Source organism: Diabrotica undecimpunctata, chromosome 6 (assembly GCF_040954645.1).
Source record: "Diabrotica undecimpunctata isolate CICGRU chromosome 6, icDiaUnde3, whole genome shotgun sequence".
NCBI classification, from domain to species: domain Eukaryota; kingdom Metazoa; phylum Arthropoda; class Insecta; order Coleoptera; family Chrysomelidae; genus Diabrotica; species Diabrotica undecimpunctata.
In genome coordinates this window covers 32,954,897-32,975,164 of record NC_092808.1, presented here as the reverse complement: position 1 = coordinate 32,975,164, position 20,268 = coordinate 32,954,897, and the positions used below count along the sequence as shown (strand labels likewise).

Sequence of the window (20,268 nt, the reverse complement as noted above, 5' to 3'; positions counted from 1 at the left end):
GGTACAACGCAAAACAATTTTTTTTGTCATTTAGACAAAGTCCTACATTACATGTAGAGCATTGCCACCTACTTCTATGCGGCTCCTTTTTTGTACTGCAAAGTCCACAGTGACGTGATGTTCCATGAATTGGCATGTGCTCAGCAGATGTCAATCTGGTTTCTAGTGGTACATACTTTTTAAATTTACTCGCGAGAGGTTCCAAACTTTTTCTGCCTCTCTTTTTAGCTGTTTCGACTCCAATTAGTCCCCGTGACACAGCTAACCTAAAATCTTTTAGTGTGAGTACAGATCCTTCTCCACGTTTACAAAAAATAAGATATGAATTTACTAGTGCCACATCTAGAAAATGCCAAATTATACGCATATACCACTTTTTGCTTTTTCGGTTTATTTCATAACATGACTTTAGCATGTCTGCTTTGTCTACATATCCCATGTGAGCATTGTAGTCCTTCACTAATTGCGGACAAGATATTTCTACAACAGACCCATCCTTGAGCTTACGATTTACGGTAGAATTATCTGCAGGACTATGAAAATTACTAAGGAAGTATATACCTTTTTTGTCTTTCCACTTCAACGAAACAATATTTTCTTTGTTGCTTCTCCAATCATATCCCCCTCTCACCATTTCCTTATCAGAGGTAAAGTCATTAGGTAATCCTTTTCTATCCTTACGCACGGTACCACAGGCATATATGTTGGCTTTCTTCAATTCATGCATAAGTGGTAAGGAGGTAAAATAATTATCAAAATAAATTTTTGAGTAACTTCCTGTAAGGGATCTAGACATATCAATGACAACACGTTGTCCCAGATTTTTCTCTGCGACATTACCAACTTTGCCAGTATATATCTCAAATTGTGATATATATCCAGATTCATCAGCTCTAACCCACACCTTATAACCACGTTTTATGGGTTTCTGGGGCATATATTGACGAATTGATGATCGTCCTTTGAATCGTATCATGGATTCATCTATACTTTGATTTTGTGTGGGTGCATAGTAATGACGAAAAGTCTCTGATAATTTATTCAAAAGTGGTCGGATCTTGAATAGTTTATCATACCCAAGTTCTCCTTTCTTTACTTCAGTCCTATTGTCCACTAAATGTAATCTGCCCAAAATTTCCCAAAATCTATTTCGGGACATTTTACTGGAAATGTACATGTCCCGTACTTCGTCATTTGAAGACCAATAATCTTTTATAGATGGCAATTTTTTTATCCCCATTAGTATATTTATGCCTAGAAACACTTTTAATTCATTTTTAGTTATTGGAGAAAAATTGGTTGCCCCACCTAATTTTTGTGTAGTATATAAATTAGTTTGGAAGACAATTTCATCCAATAAATCTTCCGGAAATAAGCATAAAAATATTTGATATGGCATGACAGCATCATCTGGTATGTTTACCGGTCCTGAAAAATTGGTAAATTGAACAAGTGGTTCAATTTGAATATTCTTACTCCAGGAGGCACTGCTGTAGTTTGTCAATGGTTCCTCCAACGGTTCGTCGTCACTGCTGTCATCATGGAAGTACTCCTGATGGTTTGTCGACGTAATCGGATTATTGTCGTCGTTGGCTACGTAAATACGTGTATTTACATTGACATATTCAGAAGGCTCTGTAAGCTCATTCTCATAATCAGAGTTGTCGTCATCTGTATCTGAGATGACAGACTCTTGGTCAGATGGAATTGGTTCATAAAATTCACTGAATTGTTCGTCTGTCATTTTTTCTAATTCCAAATAACTATATCTCTTCTTACCTAAAATAAAATACACTGTGAGTCCCAGTAGCTTCAAATGAAACTACCTGTATAAATCCCTCCTGACAGAGATTTTTAAAATCAAATTATCTCTACTCATGCAAAGTATACTCTGTATAGTAATATCTATAATATAAATAACTTACCAGCCATCATTTATAAATATTTATTGTTTATCAATCACGCAAACAATAACCAAATTTTTACATCAACCTCTCTCTGACTGTTTGTTGATCGACGGGTGATAATAGAAAAAACCGCGAGAATGTAGCCTTGTTAAATTTTGTGTATAGAGAGAATGGTTATAGGCAACACAATATACACGTAGATTTACCGTGGAACCACTGGGATGTTCAGTAAAAATTTGTTTAGCGGTAGCTTCACAACGATACCACTGGGATGAAAAGGGTTAAATGAGTCTGTGACTAGGAATCGAATACTTATCCGAGAAACGAAAACTCGAGTATAAAACCTTTTTACAAGGAAATATTATACAACAAACAAACTACCGAGTTTTTACGTGAGGTGCACTCGGAAGCTTAGATTAACTATGCGTTGACTAACTATTCCGTTCCTAACTTGACAAATTCCCAGAACCAAGCGGTCGGGATCACAATGGATTTGGATTCATTTATTGCATTATTAGCTTTTATGACATCATGTACTTTGTAAAGTACCGCTTAGTTTTTGAATGTTTTCACACGTTTTCATGAATACACAAAAATGCTCAATGCAAATTACACGTATCGGAAGAAAAATTGTTTTGTCTCTTACATATTTCTTCTCAAATTTAAGAATAAGTAAAAATTTCTATCTGAATATAAAAATCGGTAGAATTTAATTTTGTGGTTAAACTGTGATAGTGTGATATCATCATTAAATGATCCGTCAAATTTGTGTTTGCGGTATTGCCATGTCCTTATTATGTATATGTTTTATGCCTCAAATATGCTTTGAAACAGTACATTTTTATTATATTATTTTATGAAATCGGGTATTTTTTAAAATATTTTAAATTTATATAAAACACGAACGAATTAATATTTGTTTCTTTTGATATTAGTTGCAGTTAGTTATTAGAAAAAAAAATTTACAGTTGGCCTTTGGTAGATTAGATAATAAACTTGGCAATACTGTCAAAACTTTAAAAACACTTGTTGCCAGATTGCAACAAATGTTCAGCAGATTTCAATTTTATGACTATTTTCTTATAATTTTGTGATGAAATGGTACCTGAATAAAAAATTAATGTTAATTTAAATTAGATATAATAAATTAAATTTAAATTAATTAAACTTCTTTTAAAAACTTAAAATAATGTTTACTAATTAATATTATATCGCATGCTCTTTCGTGATTTATTTGTGATATGGCAACACTGCCAAATACAAATCTGTCCCTCATCCTCATTTGTACTTCATCAGCACTTTCTCTATACTTCTGTAAAAAACAAAAACAAAATGAAAACAAACAACAAACAGCATATTGCGGAGGTATGATGGGAAGAGAAAAGCATTTTTGTTTCTGAGATCAGGTTAGTGTTGTTCCAAAGAATATAGACGCTTATATTCTTTGGTTGTTCAGTGCTATATTATCAGAATCAGTTTATTTGTTAGTTATGGAATTTAAAGTTGAAATTAAGGAAGAGTTTGTTGGATCTGATCAAGTATATATAGAGAGTCAGCTAGCTACATCAACATATCTTGGAGACTTGAAGAATGAACCACAGGAACATAACTCAGGTAAGAAAAGTAATAAAAATTAGTACTAAACAATGTAATTTAATGGATATTTATTAGCTGTAGAAGTAAAAATTGAAATTGATGGGTTTGCTAAAGATGACCAAAAATATACAGAAAATCAGCTATCCACATCCCTAGACCTTAAATACTTGAAGAAGGAACCAGATGAAGATAACTCAGGTGAGAAAAGTAATAAAAATAAGTATTTATATATTGTTAAGTATAAGCAGTGCACAATTGGATATAATCAGTTAATCTGCAAATTAAATTCCCTTTTTCATTTTGATTAAGATAATCACTGTAGCTTCCATTAATAATTATGGCCATTACTCTGGTATTGTTCACTCTAACTCCTCTATAGACATAGTTTTGTCCATTTGATTTTCTAACTGAATTTTAGTTACATCTATGAAGTTACATCTTTTCTGCAGTCATTTTTTTTTGACTTAATTACTTATTAACAAATTAAGGTCAAAAATCAGTAAGTTTTCGCTTTTTTCGCCTATCAGTAAAAAGTAAAGCATTTGAAACAAATTTGGCAGTAAGAAACTTACTCCCAAAGACTTATGCCCGATTTCACCAAGGATACCTAAATACTTAAGAATTACCTAAGCGGGCTTAGGTACTTCCTAACTCTAAAACGGATTTCACCATACACTAAGAATTGCCTAAGCCGCTTAAGCATTACCTAATGGTAGGATACGTTTTGCGATCTACCTAAACATTTTAGGTATTACTTATAGTTAAAAGTGAGGTTATGTTTTAACAGTTTTGATGGATGTACTTGTGAAGTTTGTCAATAATTTGCTTCTTACCTTATTTTGTGTATTGTTATTCTATAGTTAGTTATTTTTGTATTATTTTATATTAATTAAGTGTTGCTTTGGTACTATTTATAATATGGAAGCACTACAGTTTATCGAAAATCTAGATCGATTCGATTCCTCATCTGATTCTGAAGAAGAAACAGAAAGAAGACCTCGAGTTATCAAGAATCAACCAAATTATTTTGAAACTTTGGACGATGTGGATATTTTTATAAGGTTTCGAATGTCTAAACCAACAGTTTTATATGCATGTGCTATTTTACACAATATTTGTATTGAAGCCAAAGAAGATCAGCCCCCAGATGATATGGAAAACATTGGTCAATTAATTGAAGCTGGACAAATCAATCAACCGCTTGATGATCAAAATCTATATGGGAATGTAAGAGATGTTATTGTCAAAAAATTTTTTTCAATAACTTCGTCAATAAATAAATTCGTTTCAATAAATTTCGTCAATTTAATACAGCAAAACCATTAAAATCTCAAAAAAAAAACAAAGTTAAATTATAGTTCTAAAGTTAATACTAAAAAAAGAATTATATATTCTACCTAACAAACTGGTATTTTCTTTCTAAAACCCATTCATGATTTTATTAAAAGTGTATTATTAAAAATATAAAATAAAAAACAATTTTCAAGATATTTTTTATTCTAAAATTATTTCAATAATGACAATAGAGCTGGTGGCACTTCTTCGTTATCTGAAATTAAAATTAGATTAAAAATGAATTATACTGTATAATATAATATTGTAATTAACTTTTTTTAACTAACTTTTATTTAATATGCTCTCCCGAATTTCATTTTCTAGAGCTGCCTTTTTGACTTGATACTGATGCAACTCATTGGCACGTTCTTCTGCTGCCATTAACCTATTTTTTTCATCATCCAGAAGTTCTCCTTTTTTTCTTTCGTTTTCAATTTTTAGTTCATTTAATATATCTTTATTACACTTTATTACCTTTGGACGTCTTCTACTGTGGAAAGGAGTCTGATTTAAAATGTTGGATGGCCCAGGTGTAATAGTAGCTTCCAATTCTTCCTTAATAATAGCATCGATATCTGAAACCACCATTTCTTCTATTTCAATGTCTTCCATATCGGAAACCACAGTTTGTACTATTACACTGTCATTGACATCAGCAATATCATCGCAATCATTTACATTTGTTATTCCTACAGCAGCCCGTCCAATTAAATTTGCTATTAGATCTAGCAGGGGATCTTCTTTTATATCTGTGGTTCCACCACCTGTTTTGGCTATATTTATTTTTAATTTTGCCTTATACACTTTACACTCCGACTTCATTCTATTCCACATTTTTTTAAGACTGCTGACTGACCTAAAATATTTTGAGAGATATGAATGAATACTGTTTATATTATATAATGGCATATTCCCTACCTCTTAATTGACCCGCTGCTATTAAATTTTGTAGTTAGCACCTCCCAAGCATAATCTTTCGCTTTATTAGTAGCACCATCTGTTTTTTTATTAAGCAGTACTGGATGCTGTTTAATAAATTGGACTAGTTTAAACTTTTCGTCATACGTGAAATTTACAGCCCTTTTCTTATCCTCCATTTCACCATACGTATATAAATAATTTACAAAACTAAACAAATCTAATTTAAAAATAACTAACTACTAATTAAACTAACTATAACTCGACAAAACTGAATAAAACCAACTTGGAAAACAAACAATTCAATAACAAATAAAAAAGTAAGGTTATAACTTCTTATTCTTCTTTTTATTTATCAATAATAGTTCAAATGTACCCAAAGTAATACCTAAGAAAGAATTTCCTAGATAAGCAGTTCTTTTAGTTGTGAAACGCTAGTATTCCTAAGTATTGACTTAGGAAGTTCTTTTCGTACTTTCAAAGGCAACTGTTTAGGTATCGTTGGTGAAATCGGGCATTAAAGTCATATGAAGATCTTCAAAATGGCTTTTTTAATGTTCCTATTGTTATTTGTTGCCTAGAAAGTTGCAAAATAAGACAAAAATTTTGGTTTTGTATAAATGTTAATAACTTCTTTAAAATAAACTTATAACCTTCATATCACATATAATGTTGGGTCTTGTAGTGCCTAATGTATGATCAAAATTTCAAAGTGATCAGTCAAATAGTTTGAAAGTTATACTTGCTTATCCCGAATTAATTTTTTTTGCCACAATATAAGTCAGAAAATTATATAGTTATTTTAATTATACGGGTAGCTTCTGAAAGATTTATTCTATTAATATTATTAAAAAAAATAGAAAAATAATTTTAAATACTTATTGCAAAATCATTTTGCAAAAACATGTTGATTTTTTGCTTATAAACAATTAGAATAATTTAACTTGCATTGCCGGCAAGAAAATTATTTTTTCATATTTAGAAAGTTTGCATTTTTTTTTTAATTTAAAAGAAAAAAAATTGACCTAGGACAATTTGCGACGAAGTTAGTCCCTTTTTTTAAATCGATAGCAGCTTTGTTTATAACAACTAAAATATATTATTAAGGTCATCTGAAAGAACATTCTATAAGTTGTGCAAAATTCGAAAAAGATTGCATTTTAATGGTAAAAAATGACAAAAAAAAAATAATTTTCTTGCAAGCGATTGTTAAAAAGTTATTCTAAAGGTTTATTATAAAAAAATCAACAAGTTTTTGCAAAATTATTTTGTAATATTTAAGATTCTTTTTCTTTATTTTTTTTGTAATATTGTTGATGGAATCATCCTTCTTTCATGTAACTTTATCATTTTCTGACTTAGATTGTAGCAAAAAAAATATAATTTTTGTAATAAGTAAATAAAATTTCTTTTAAACAATTTTCCCGATTGCTTTGAATCAATTAATATGACAATTGTAATTTTTTTCTTTCAAAATATTGCTTCAATAATTTTAGTAATTTTTAAAATTATAATTTTTTATAATTATAGTTAATTTAATTTATTTTATTTTATTTCATAAACATATTTTAAAATAAAAATTAGCAAAGTCATTCTCCAGTTGGTATAAAAAAATAATATATAAAATTATAATAAGTGTATTTATGTATCTATATTATGTATATTACTGTATATCGCAATGTTATTACACTTGTCTCGATCTTTCGAGTCATGCTAAATGGGATTTCACATCCGTCAAAAACATATTGAACAATAAGAAATATTCACTTCAAAAAGGTAAATACATTTATAAAAAACTGAAATTTCTGACTTATTTTGCAACTTCCTAAGCAACAAATAAGGATACAAACATTAATAAAACGCCATTTTGAAGGTTTTAAGTTTATTATTATTATTAACTTTGTTTAAAATGCTTCATTTTAAATATATATAAAAAAGTGAAAATTTACCAATTTTTAACCTTAATTTGTTAATCATTATTTAAGTCCAAAAAATCGACTGCAGGAAACATATAGGTTTTTGTTACAGAGATCCATACTACTCAAACAACTGTCGTTTGCCTGGCTGGTCTAGTGTCACAAACAGGGTACTTTTTTTGCTTATTTCCCTGGCCTATAATGGTCATTTTGGGAAATACAGAGAATTTTGATGAGTCTCTTGATTTTACCTTCTTTCAATAAATGTTATTGACATGGATATAAGTGTAAAAATACTTACCAATTGTTACATTGCTTTACTAAATAAATCATGGTTTCATTTTGAAAGTTTTTGTCATAAAATCAAATATTTCATATTTTTGTCTTAAGTAAATATTGCTGATGTTAGTAATTGAATTCTTTTTATAAAAATATATTTTAATTCTATATCATATGTAGAGCTTGTGTATTTTCTAAATGGCTTCTAAAATTATAAAAATTTATACTTTGAGCATGCATGACTCATAGCTGTTTAGAAAATCCACCACCTCTATTTGTAGTTTATTTATTAACTTTATATGTTTGTTTTAGATTTTTCCCAGATGAAGAACAGTAAACAAGTGAGTCTACACTCTGAAGAAATAACATATATAAAAGTTCCAACTGGAAAAAAACTTTACAAATGTGAAATTTGTTTTAAGCAATGTTCTCGATTATTTGATTTAAAAACCCATATGAGAATGCATACAGGGGAAAAACCTTATAAGTGTGACATTTGTTCTAAACAGTATATTGATGCAAGTGGTTTGAAAAAACATTTAAAAGCACACACTGTAGAAAAACCTTATAAGTGTGAATTTTGTTTTAAACAGTATACTAAAGCAAGTACATTGAATTCACATTTGAGCTTACATACTGGAAAAAAACGTTACAAATGTGACATTTGTTTTAAACAATTGTCTCAATTATTTCATTTAAAAACCCATATGAGAATGCATACAGGGGAAAAACCTTATAAGTGTGACATTTGTTCTAAACAGTATATTGATGCAAGTGGTTTGAAAAAACATTTGAAATCACACACTGAAGAAAAACCTTATAAGTGTGACATTTGTTTTAAGAAATTTACTAGGAAGGATCATTTGAAAACTCATACTAGATTACATACTGGGGAAAAACCTTATGAGTGTGAAATTTGTTTTAAGCAGTATATTGATGCCAGTAGTTTAAAAAAACATTTGAAAACACACACTGAAAGAAAACTTCTCAAGTGTGAAATTTGCTTTAAGCAGTTTATTCATGGAAGTTCTTTGAACACACATTTGAGATTTCACAGTGGAGAAAAACTTCACAAATGTGAAATTTGTTTTAAGCAGTATCCTAAAGCAAGTAAATTGAATGCACATTTGAGCTTACATACTGCAGAAAAACCACACAAGTGTGAAATTTGTTTTAAGAAATTTTCTCAGAAAGGTCATTTAGAAAATCATATTAGAGTGCATACTGGAGAAAAGCCTTTCAAATGTGACATTTGTTTCAACCAGTTTTCTGAAGCAGGTTCTTTAAAGAGACATATAAGACGACACACTGGAGAAAAACCTTATCAGTGTGAAATTTGTTTAAAGCAGTTTACTGAAGCAAGCTGTTTGAAACAACACTTAATGGTGCACACTAGAGAAAGACGTTACAAATGTGAAATTTGTTTTAAACAGTTTTCCCGAAAGTTCCGTTTGGAAAGACATATGAAAGTGCACCCTAGAGAAAAGTCTCCTTAAAACAGTTTCCTTCAAAATATATATTATCCATCCAGTTGGACACTTGATAAACATAAATGAAATAGAACTTCATTGTTTGATATCCACAATTAGTAATGTCTGAAGGATCTCTTCACAGGAACATTTTGATGACAATTATGTTGAAATGTAGTCATAGACTTACTAAACTTAGAAAAAAATATTCAGAAATATAGTGTTTATAAATGTTAAAGAACATATAATGTATAGGATATATAGTTACAACTAGAGCAATGAATATACATCTAATGACAAGTGTGACATATTTTGAAACGCTGGAAAGAGGACCAAATTGTTGAGGTCAGTATCAAAGCTTTTTATCAGAAAATGTGTAAGACAATGTTCGACAGATGCCAGGAGATTTTTATATTGATGGCATTATAATTTCTTAATATCCTATTAGACAATTCTAAATTGTACTTCTAGAAACAGTTCTTTATGGTAAAATTTGAAAATAATCAACTTAGTTTAACATTTCATCCAAATAGGAAGTTTTTTTTTTGAAATTAGGAATTATTTTATTCAGAAAATATTCAGGGGATTTATTTTTATTTATCGTATGTATCGTAATATTTAAATTTATATATATTTTGTATAAAACATTACATATATGTTTACAAACGAACATCTAACTTATTTATACATATATACTATCGACTCTGGAGTCGCCATTAGGAAATCCACTGACCTGCCTTGATAGGATCTTGTGGGACACTGTTTTGTAATGTGACAGATGGTTTGGGGTTGTCTGCAGTCACAGAGTGGGGATGGTCGTTTACCCCATTTTTGCATCATGGAACCGCATCTGCCGTGTTGGGTTCTGATTCGGTTGAGCATAGTCCATGTGTTGCGTGGTAAGTCAAAACCTGGTGGTTTTTGTGTGATGCAGGGTAACCTGCTATTTTGTTGTTCTATCCATTCTCGAGTCCAAGTGGTCATTAAGTTGAACTCATTTTCCACAGCCATCTGTGCTGTTTTTATTGGCAATCGTCTGGAGCGTAAACGGTTACCGTTGGCAGCATCTATATCTTGATGAATTGTCAGGATCTCGTTACTAAGTATCTTTTTGTACTCACTAGTGAGGGAGTGTATGCGCCCTAGTTTGGGTGGTGGAATGAGGCTCGGTACTGGGAGCCATTGTGTAGGGGTAGATTTGATAACACCAGTGCAATCATTCTCATTGTACTGTTCAATTGGGCATCTATTTTGTGTATATGTGGGCTGTTAAGCCAGGCTGAAGAGCAGTATTCTGCGGTTGAGAAGACAAGACCCAGGGCAGATGTTCGCAAGGTGGAAGAAAATGCTCCCCATGTTGTGCCGCACAGCTTCTAAATGATGTTGTTTCTGGATTTAAGTTTTTCCGCTGTTTTTGACAGATGTTCCTTGAAAGATAGGGTTCTGTCAAGAGTCGCCACAAGGTACTTTGGTGTTTTATTGTAAACAAGTGTGGTGTTTTCGAATTGGATGTTCAGTTCAGTGTTCTTCCTGCAAGCTTGTTATTTAGATGAAAACTGGAAACCTCTGTTTTGGTAGCGTTTGATTGGAGCATCCATTATCCATTTACGGAATTACTTTCCCATTGTGTGTAAGTCTGCCGTAAGGATTTCTTCTGTTTGTTCAAATGACTTACACCTTGTTGCAAGGACCCAGTCGTCGGCATAACCAAACTTCCTTGATCTGGTTTCTGGTATATCAGCGATGTACAGGCTAAAAAGAAGAGGAGCTAGGATAGATCCCTGAGGCAGTTTCCTCACTGGGAAGGTTGGAAAGTATTTAGGGGAACAACTTCACTAGTGGAATAAAACATTGAAGAGAGTAGGCTGCATTTTAATCATATATTTATTTCAACTAAGCTTGTGGAATATTTCTTTTTATTTTTGAGTTCTTTTTATCCAATAGTCCCTTTAGTTTCACAATGATTCTCCTTACAAATGGGATCCTTGGTCTATGAAAAAAATACAAGGCTTTCGGCGGGACTGGATCTGAAAGCTGCAAGACATATTTGTAATGCGGTATTCAGAATGCCAAGAGTCCTTAAATAAGACTTTGACGCTGACATGTATACAAAGCACCAATAATCCAGTTGAGAGTGAATGAAAGATCTGTATAACTTAATTAGGATGTCTTTATCAGCAACCCAGTGATAGCTTGCTAAAGATTTTAGTAGATTTAATCTAGTTAAGTAATTAGCTACTGATGCAACAGGGGCACAGAACCCGACAAGCATATGAAGAATATAAACAACTACGCAAAGGAGAAAAGAAAACTCACCGAAGAAAAAAGAGAGAATATATGAACAAAGAACTACAAGAACTAAGTAAATCAACAGAGACAAGAAAATTTTATCAGAGACTGAACAAAAGCAGAAAAGACTTCAAACCGAGAACAACGATGTGTAAAGATAAGGAAGGTAATATATTGACAGAACAGCAAGAGATACTAAGTAGATGGACAGAACATTTTAGGAAAGGCTTGAAGGAGATCGGAGAGATACGAACCCTGACATACCATTAGACCAAACAGACAACAGAGAAAAGGCTCCACCAACAATAGCCGAGATTAGAGCAGAAGCAGACAAACTAAAGAACAATAAAGCACCGGGATCGGATCAAATAGCATCGGAGTTACTGAAGGAAGGAGGAGACGCACTACAAAAAACAATACATGAATTGATAACAAAGATATGGTCGAATAAACAGCTATCAGCGGAGTGGAATAGTGGTATTATTGTACCATTACATAAAAAAGGAAATCAGTTAGAATGTGGAAACTACTGTGGAATCACGCTGCTGAATGCAGCATACAAAATAATGTCTAACGTCATTTATGAAAGACCACACGCTGAAAAAATAGTTGGCAAATACCAAAAAAAACAAGTGAATATAACATCGACACACATCATCTCTTCATAGACTTTGAAAGCGCATATGACAATATAAACCGAGAATTCTTAATAAAAGCAATGAAAGAATTTAATATACCAACACAACTAATAGAACTGATAAAAGAATCTCTAAAAGTAGAAAGTAGAATCCGGATTCAAAATGAATTAATGGAAACAATAGATGTGAAAAAGGGACTACGCCAGGGAGACGCTCTATCATGCATCTTGTTCAACATCGTACTCGAGAAAATACTGAGGGACACAACAGTCAATACACGAGGAACAATCATTAATAAAAGCGTGCAAATACTAGCATTTGCAGATGATGTTGACATAATCGCAAGATCAAGAAGAAAAATGATAGAGGCATACAACCAAATAGAACGAGCTGCACAAAATAGTGGTCTTAAAATCAATCAGACCAAAACAAAATATATGCAGGTAAGTAAAAACGCAGAAATAAGGCAGCCACAGAATATAACAATAGGAGAATACAACATTGAGGGGGTAAAAAACTTTATATACTTGGGATCCCTAGTCACGTCTGATAATAACGTTGCGGAGAAAGTGAAGAGGCGAGTATTTATTGCAAATAAATGTTACCATGGCTTAATCAGGCAACTAAGATCAGATAAGGTCGCAAGGAAAAACAAAATGCCAAATATATAAATCCCTAATAAAACCGGTACTCACATACGGCTCAGAAACCTGGACCCTCACTAAAAGAGAGGAAACGTTGTTAGCCACATTCGAAAGAAAAATCTTGCGACACATATATAAGGGCACAAAAGAAAATGGAATATGGCGAAGAAGATACAACTCTGAACTATACAAAATATACCAGGATCCGGATATAACATTCATTAAAATAGGACGGCTGCGTTGGATAGGACATGTAGAAAGAATGGAAGAAGGCGAAATACCAAACAAAATATTCAAACAGATGAAAGTAGAAAAAAGAACAAGAGGAAGACCGAAGCTGAGATACTTAGAACAAATAGAAAATGATATAACAACCTTAAAAATAAAAAACTGGAGAAAAAAAGCACGAAACAGATCAGAATGGAGAAGAATCCTGGAACAGGCCAAGACCCAAAAAGGGTTGTCGAGCCAGTGATGACGAAGTAATTAGCTTTGACATTTTTAATCTGTGGTTTCCATGTTAGTGAACTGTCAAAAATTAAACCTAGTATCTAGTGTTCATTAGCTACTGTGAGTGGAGTACCATGTAACGTAATTTGAGGTAATAGAAGTAAAGAGTAATATAATGCTACTATATTCAGCCCTGTGATGTATTAAAAACGTTATAAATAACGTGTACGTTAACCTGCATTTTCGTTAAATTCTAAAAATTGATGTGATGTATCACAGATAACGTTTCTCAAAAACGTTAGCCTGTAACGTTTTACGTTATCTTGTAACATAACAAGTTCAATTTAACGAGACGATTTAACCTGATGCTATTTGTAGATCAGGATAACGTGTAATAAATAAAAATATAAAATGAATAATTTAGTTCAAAATTTTGGCCGGATTCTAAATGATGAGTTATTAGAAGAATTAGATGATGCTATTAGAAGACTTTTGTTAAAGTTATTTTTAATTAATGTTATTTGTAAACAAAACTATTTTATTTGTAGGGATGAAGAAAATATACAGAGAAGAGTTGTGTGAGATTTGGTAAATCCGTAGAAGCCGAATTTCAAAAGATGTTTAGATTATCGAGGGAATTGTCTTCGGATTTGATCGAAAGTCTCCGGCCCCATCTAAGACATCTGCAAAGATCAAATGCGTTAGCACATGAAACCAAGGTATGTTGTTTATATTAAGAATTAAGTGTATATATTCTAATATGTTATATTTTGTAGGTACTAAGTACTCTTGCATTTTTCCTACCAGCGCAGTGTGGCACAAAGAGTTTTTTTACCATGGAAAGGTCCACTTTTAGTAAAGTATTTGGCAATAAATAAAAGTTAATAATTATCTTTTCCAATGTGAAGAAGGTACTTGTCAACACTAATAAAGGCAAACATGCTGTATCTTTTAAGAGCATTCATATTTTCATAAAAAATAAATAGTTTTGCTGTTTGATTTAGTTCATCTGTCAAATATCATAATTGATTGTTCTATAAATATTGTTCATTATAAGTAATACTTATTGTATTTATTTTATTTCAAAATATAATACATTCTAATTATTTTTTATTCATGTGACAAAATCTGCTAACAAAATATACATTTGTCTGAGAAAGACCTATATGCACTTTGTTTTTTTTTTTTTTATTAAAAAATAAATACAAGTATATATACTAATTACTCTTTAAATGGGAATAAGTCACAAGTAAAGGTTAAAGTACAAGTAAACAGAAATAACTGCGATGGTGACGATTTGACTCGACCAGACATTGATTGATGCGGTGTTGCCTAATCGAATATTATTTTAGAGGTTGTCCATTGAACTGTAATATTAATACTCCATAATTACTGTAATGAGTTTATAATTATATTTATTATCAGAGCCCTAATATCAAAGTTAAAATGTTTGAGGTAATTGATAAAATATGTTATTTGCTGAAGTTATTAGTCATAATCATTAAAATGAACTGAATGAATGGAAATCTATTAAATTAGAAAGCTAAATTTGTTTCATACTGAGAATTGCGATATTTAGTTAAAATAAATTGTTTCCGACGGTTGTGGAAATAAACTTATAAAAATAAATTTACCTGTTTTTATTTTCAAATATCAAGTTCGCTATTTTCGCTGTCGGAATTTAATTGTAAATCGTCGCTATCTGAATCATCATCTGGATTAATAAAAATACGATCTACGACTACATCAATTAGTGGCTCTTTTGACATCAATTCACGTTCAGTTGCGATGACTTTGTCTGTTATTTTTTTCCACTCCTCCACAGGAAAGGTTTAAAAAAATTCGTCCGACAGCTGCTGGATTGATGTAAATGTAAAGTCTACATTTCTGGCTCCTACATATGATTTCAAAGCTGCCCAAACCATTTCAATGGGATTCAAATCTGGATGGTATGGTGGGAGTCTAAATACATCATGTCCTTGTGCTCGTATAATTCTATCGATTGCATATTTTACATAACGAGGTTTATGCAATTTTATTATGTTATAGAGATCAGGCTTCAACATAGAGGCAGTATATGCAATATTTCTTTCCCGAAGCCATTCCTGCATAACACACTTTTTCGATGCAGATGTGGGACATTTATCTTCCTGTGTATTATGGTATGGCGCATTATCTAACACTATTACACTATTCGGAGGCAAGTTACACAAAAGATTTTCTTCCAACCATTTTTTAAAATTTGCATAGTTCATGTCATCATGATAGTCTCCAGATTTTGACGTCGACTTCCACCTCACATAAGAACTAGGAACAAAACCTTGTTCATTTCCTGCCCCAACAATAATTAAACGTTGCCCTTTTGACACTGGTTTTTTAAGTCCATTATTACTGGTATCACACCAATTGTTTTTTGCAATATGGCTCCGTAAGTAAATAAGTTTCGTCAGTAAACACTATAAATTTATTTGCATTTCTTGCTTCCTTGATATTCCTCAGATATTGCAGCCTTAAATGTCTAATTTCGTGTTTCTCTATCAACATTTTTCTGTTGTCGTCTGTTTTTTTTTCCAGCGAAACCCAAGTTTGTGGAATTCCATCCTCATACTTTCTCTACTACCTGCATAATTCAATTCATTTACAAATTTTTGGTGAATTTTTTTAATTGTGGGAACTTGTTTATGGCGAAGATGAAAATCATATATTTGTCTCCGTAATATACTTTGATCACATGGATCTAGCTGTATTTTTGAGGACTTTTTTTGTCCTTTATTAGGTGTGGAGAATCCGGGGGTTTCTCCATTTTCAACCTCATGACCCTCTTTAGCTATTTTTCTGACGCTGGATAAACTGACACCTATAACAATTGAATATTATATTAACTTATTCCTCTTATTCGATTATTTTCTATATCTCTATAACACCATCTCTTTTTTTAATTGATTTATAACAAAAAATGGTAATCTAAGTATGCAAAACATTTATAATATATTATATACATTTTAATATAATTATACAATCAATTTACCTGTCAAAGCAGCTACTCGTTCTTGCACTTTCGATAACTCAATAAGAAGAACATTTCCTTCTGCTTCCTGTTGCGTAAATTTTAAAACCGAGTATATAATTTCACGAGCTTGTGCACTCAGAACCCGATTTTTTACGGCACTTACGTGATTCATTTTAATAATAAGAAATAAAATAATAAGAAATTTCACCTCTTACGTACTAGAATATTATGAAAATTCAACAAACAATAACTATTTTACGAATTACGAGGTTATCTGACAACGTAGCAAATAGCAACGTAGGTTTTATGTGGATGTTTACGCTTCGAAAAATTGCATACAACTGACTATCGGCTCCTCCGTTTATCGATGAAGTGACCTTGAGCATTGCAGCTATATCTGTCGAATTGTACGTTTATTGACGTTTCAATTTCCACTTCGAAAATCGTTCTCAAAATACAAACATTAGAACGATTTCCGAAGTGGAAATTGAAACGTCAATAAACGTACTTTAACCTTTAATTGTGGCTTATTCCCATTTAAATAGTAATTACTTTAAAATGCCACAAGAAAATAGCTTCAGAACAATAACAAGTATATACCTTCTTCAGTTCCCCTTTCCTCCTCCTCCTCCTGTGTTTGATCTAATAAAGAATCTTCAATAAATGTTTGTTTTATTTATACAAAACCATAAATATTTTAACATACCATTTGCAGATTCAAATTCCTCCATTTCGAAGCATAATTGTGGAATGTTTCTAGGAAAGGAATATCTAAAATAAAGAATATTTTCACAAGTTATTTTTTAAATTTTAAGAAATTTCAACAAATACCAAATCTGTTTCTTCATTTATCTCTACATCTACTTTTAATGCTGCAAAAAAAAACGGGTGTGGCAGTCCAGTGGGACTGCCGGTGGAAGTTACACTTCTATACACGCATTCGCCGTTACAAATTTATTTGGGAGTCAATCTGCACAATCATTACATATGTGATTCTGTAGGTAAGACATAGCAGAAAGAGAAACAGAATTAATAACAACTTACTAACAATGAAGGATTGAATCAATATTTTGATGAAAATGTATATTTTTATTTTCATATATGTATGAAAGGAGTTGAATGCAAAATTTTTTTTACACATACTCTGCAGTAAAATTCATTGTTTATTTTGTTATTAATATAATAATACAATACAAATTAAACTGCAATATTCATAAGTATTTAAAAATGACAATAATATACATAAAAAATACACTACAATACAGTGCAACATAATTCCATATAATAATACAATACAAATTAAAATGCAATATCCATAAGTATTTAAAAATGACAATAATGTAATAATATTAATAAAAAAGTCCCCCCGACTGGGAATCGAACCCCGGTCTCCCGCGTGACAGGCGGGGATACTGACTACTATACTACCGAGGACATGACACAAATGTATTTTAAAATTGATAGTTCTGGATCATACAGTGATTTATTGATTATTATTATTTTGAAATACAAAAGACTAATATAATATGAACATTTAATAAATAATACAAAACATATCACGTAAATAATAATATTAATAAATATTTTATTATACATATGTACAATATTATATGTATATATATCTTTATATAATATTAAATTATATATACAAAAGGAACATTTTTATATTCGAGAGAGGAAGAGAGAGAAAATATATCTTCTGTCTCTCTCTTACTCATTATCTTACATATGTAATGATTTCACAGATTCACTCCCATACAAATTCCCAACGTGGAGCGCGCGTATAGAAGTATAACTTCAAAAAGTTATTAAAACGTTTTGTTAATTAATTGATCGTTTCTCTTACCACTGGTAGAAGGTTGTGGAAAAGTATCCAAGATCTCAGTATCCCCTAAATGTATTTTCGATATTACATTTAGGAGACGATCTTCAGTGTCACTTAACTGTTTACTAGTTGAAGGGCCTCCACCAATTTTCATCAAGCTAGAGTGAATTTCCCGACTTTTTCTTTTTGTATTCACCTTCTACTTGAGAAATATCTACGGGTATAAAAGTAATTATTTATATATACTTGTGAAGGTAGTTTATCGAATCATTGTATATCATATACTTATTGATTGCAAATTTCAGAAATTCAATTTGGATTTATTCAAGGAGGTCCACAACAGATACAATTTTTATTATCAGACTAATGGAAAAAGTGAAAGAGAAAGACTTACACTGAAGCATGTTTAAAATTTCTTTAAATTATTCCCCGTAGAAAATTACTTTCACGCCGCCTATGTCTATCTATTTTGTTAAAAGCCTTAAAAATAACCTAACAGCAACGAGCGATTTTTTACGCTTTTTTTTAACAATGAAATATTTCGCCAAATGTTCACTGCTCTTTTTATCTATCATTTGCTAAATAGAAATCTTTCCTAATAACAAAGGAATCAGCTTCTATTGTCAAATAAACTGCCTACCTTCTAAGAAAAGCAGAGGAGTTGGTTTTCGATGAAATTATAATTCCTATCAGGAGAGAGTGGTTAGATTACAAAAATGACCACACTAGCCTTGCCATTTAAATATCATTTTCACGTGGCACTCTTCAGCCAATACTCCCACTCCTTTTTTATCCGTAGCTTATCTAAGATCAGAATTCGAACAGAGAACAACCGAACACATGTGTGTTCGGTTATTTTATGATTCGAACTCGAACTTATTTTAGAGATGGTTCCTATGGCAAGCGGTTTGTATCCATCAAACGGCGGTAAGTGTATTTTCAATTTACCCTTATCCAGTGCTTAATTTCTAAAATTTTAGGTGTGGGAACTCTTAAAGCGGGAAGCTCAGACCGGTGGGTATGGAATACACCCCAGGAAGGAGGGGGGCCCTCACCCAGGAAAACTTTTGAAAATTATAACTGTAAACCTTTGTTTTTAGGCCACCCAGACATAATAATACATTTATTTTTATAAAATACCAAGTGATATTTTAATGCTGTTTATTTTCTTTAAGGTGCTTGATTAGGATGTAAGAAAATAAAAACATGAATTTAAATTATTGAGTTTACTCTCTACTCTACTCTACTCCATTAACACCTTGTTGCCTACTTTAAATTTCCCAGAAATATTTGGTTTGATTTCATTGACCATTTTGTTTGAATCAATGAAGCTCGCCAATATTAATTTTTTAAGAATGGTAAAGTAAAATAAAAACAAATTGAGCCTTATTCACTCACAGTTTTATTTATACACATTACAGTAGTAATAATACATATTAATATGTAAATGGATGTTTGTTAATATAACAGCTTGCTTGAACTACAAGTTTGCATATTTTACAAAAAAATTGCTTACCTTATGGGTACAAAACAATATTAATACATTCAAGATAAACCAACTTCTTGGAAAGAAAAAGGAAGCGTTTAATTACACACAAAATAAATGACACACAGAGTGGAGTAACACGGTTTCATTTTTTAAAATTTAGTGTAGTTTTAAAAAGTTAAGATTGATTATTTTATTTGCTTATTATAAAACAAATATGTACGGACGGATTTGTAGTATAATATTGTAAGGCAATGCCAAGACTGTTGGTAAAATTAGTTGTTTGTTAATATTTTAAACTTTAAAGTGAAAACTACAAAAGAAACAACAATACACAAAACTAACTGTAGTAAGTACAAAAAAGAACTCAGAAACTTGAGTTCAGAACACAACTATAAGTTAGGCATAGAGGCTAGTTATTTTAATGAAAACTTAATGTTCTGAAATTCTAAAAGATATTTAAAAAACAGATTTAGGAAAAAAGTTCCCACAATGCAATGCTGTCT

General features: G+C 31.3%; 2 protein-coding genes across 4 annotated transcripts; one reads left to right on the top strand and one right to left on the bottom strand.

Annotated features, from left to right (window-relative positions):
• Positions 1-3,161: 3,161 nt before the first annotated feature.
• Positions 3,162-16,856, top strand: LOC140443363 (uncharacterized). Of its 3 annotated transcripts, none has more exons than XM_072534588.1 (5): positions 3,162-3,521; positions 3,579-3,701; positions 8,264-8,292; positions 13,990-14,160; positions 14,218-16,856. In XM_072534588.1, exons 1-4 carry the CDS (start codon positions 3,398-3,400, stop codon positions 13,993-13,995), a joined length of 282 nt encoding a protein of 93 aa, XP_072390689.1. In that variant the 5' UTR covers positions 3,162-3,397; the 3' UTR covers positions 13,996-14,160; positions 14,218-16,856. The 3 variants fall into 3 exon arrangements, with proteins under 3 accessions (XP_072390689.1, XP_072390688.1, XP_072390686.1); XM_072534587.1 differs by having other exon boundaries at positions 8,264-9,765; XM_072534585.1 differs by having other exon boundaries at positions 3,579-3,710; positions 8,264-9,765.
• On the bottom strand, positions 5,054-6,147 carry LOC140442625 (uncharacterized). The gene is made up of 2 exons (XM_072533631.1): positions 5,757-6,147; positions 5,054-5,694 (listed from the first exon to the last, which is right to left on the bottom strand). The coding sequence occupies exons 1-2, from the start codon at positions 5,933-5,935 to the stop codon at positions 5,121-5,123; spliced, it is 753 nt and encodes a 250-aa protein (XP_072389732.1). The 5' UTR covers positions 5,936-6,147; the 3' UTR covers positions 5,054-5,120.
• Positions 16,857-20,268: the final 3,412 nt, after the last annotated feature.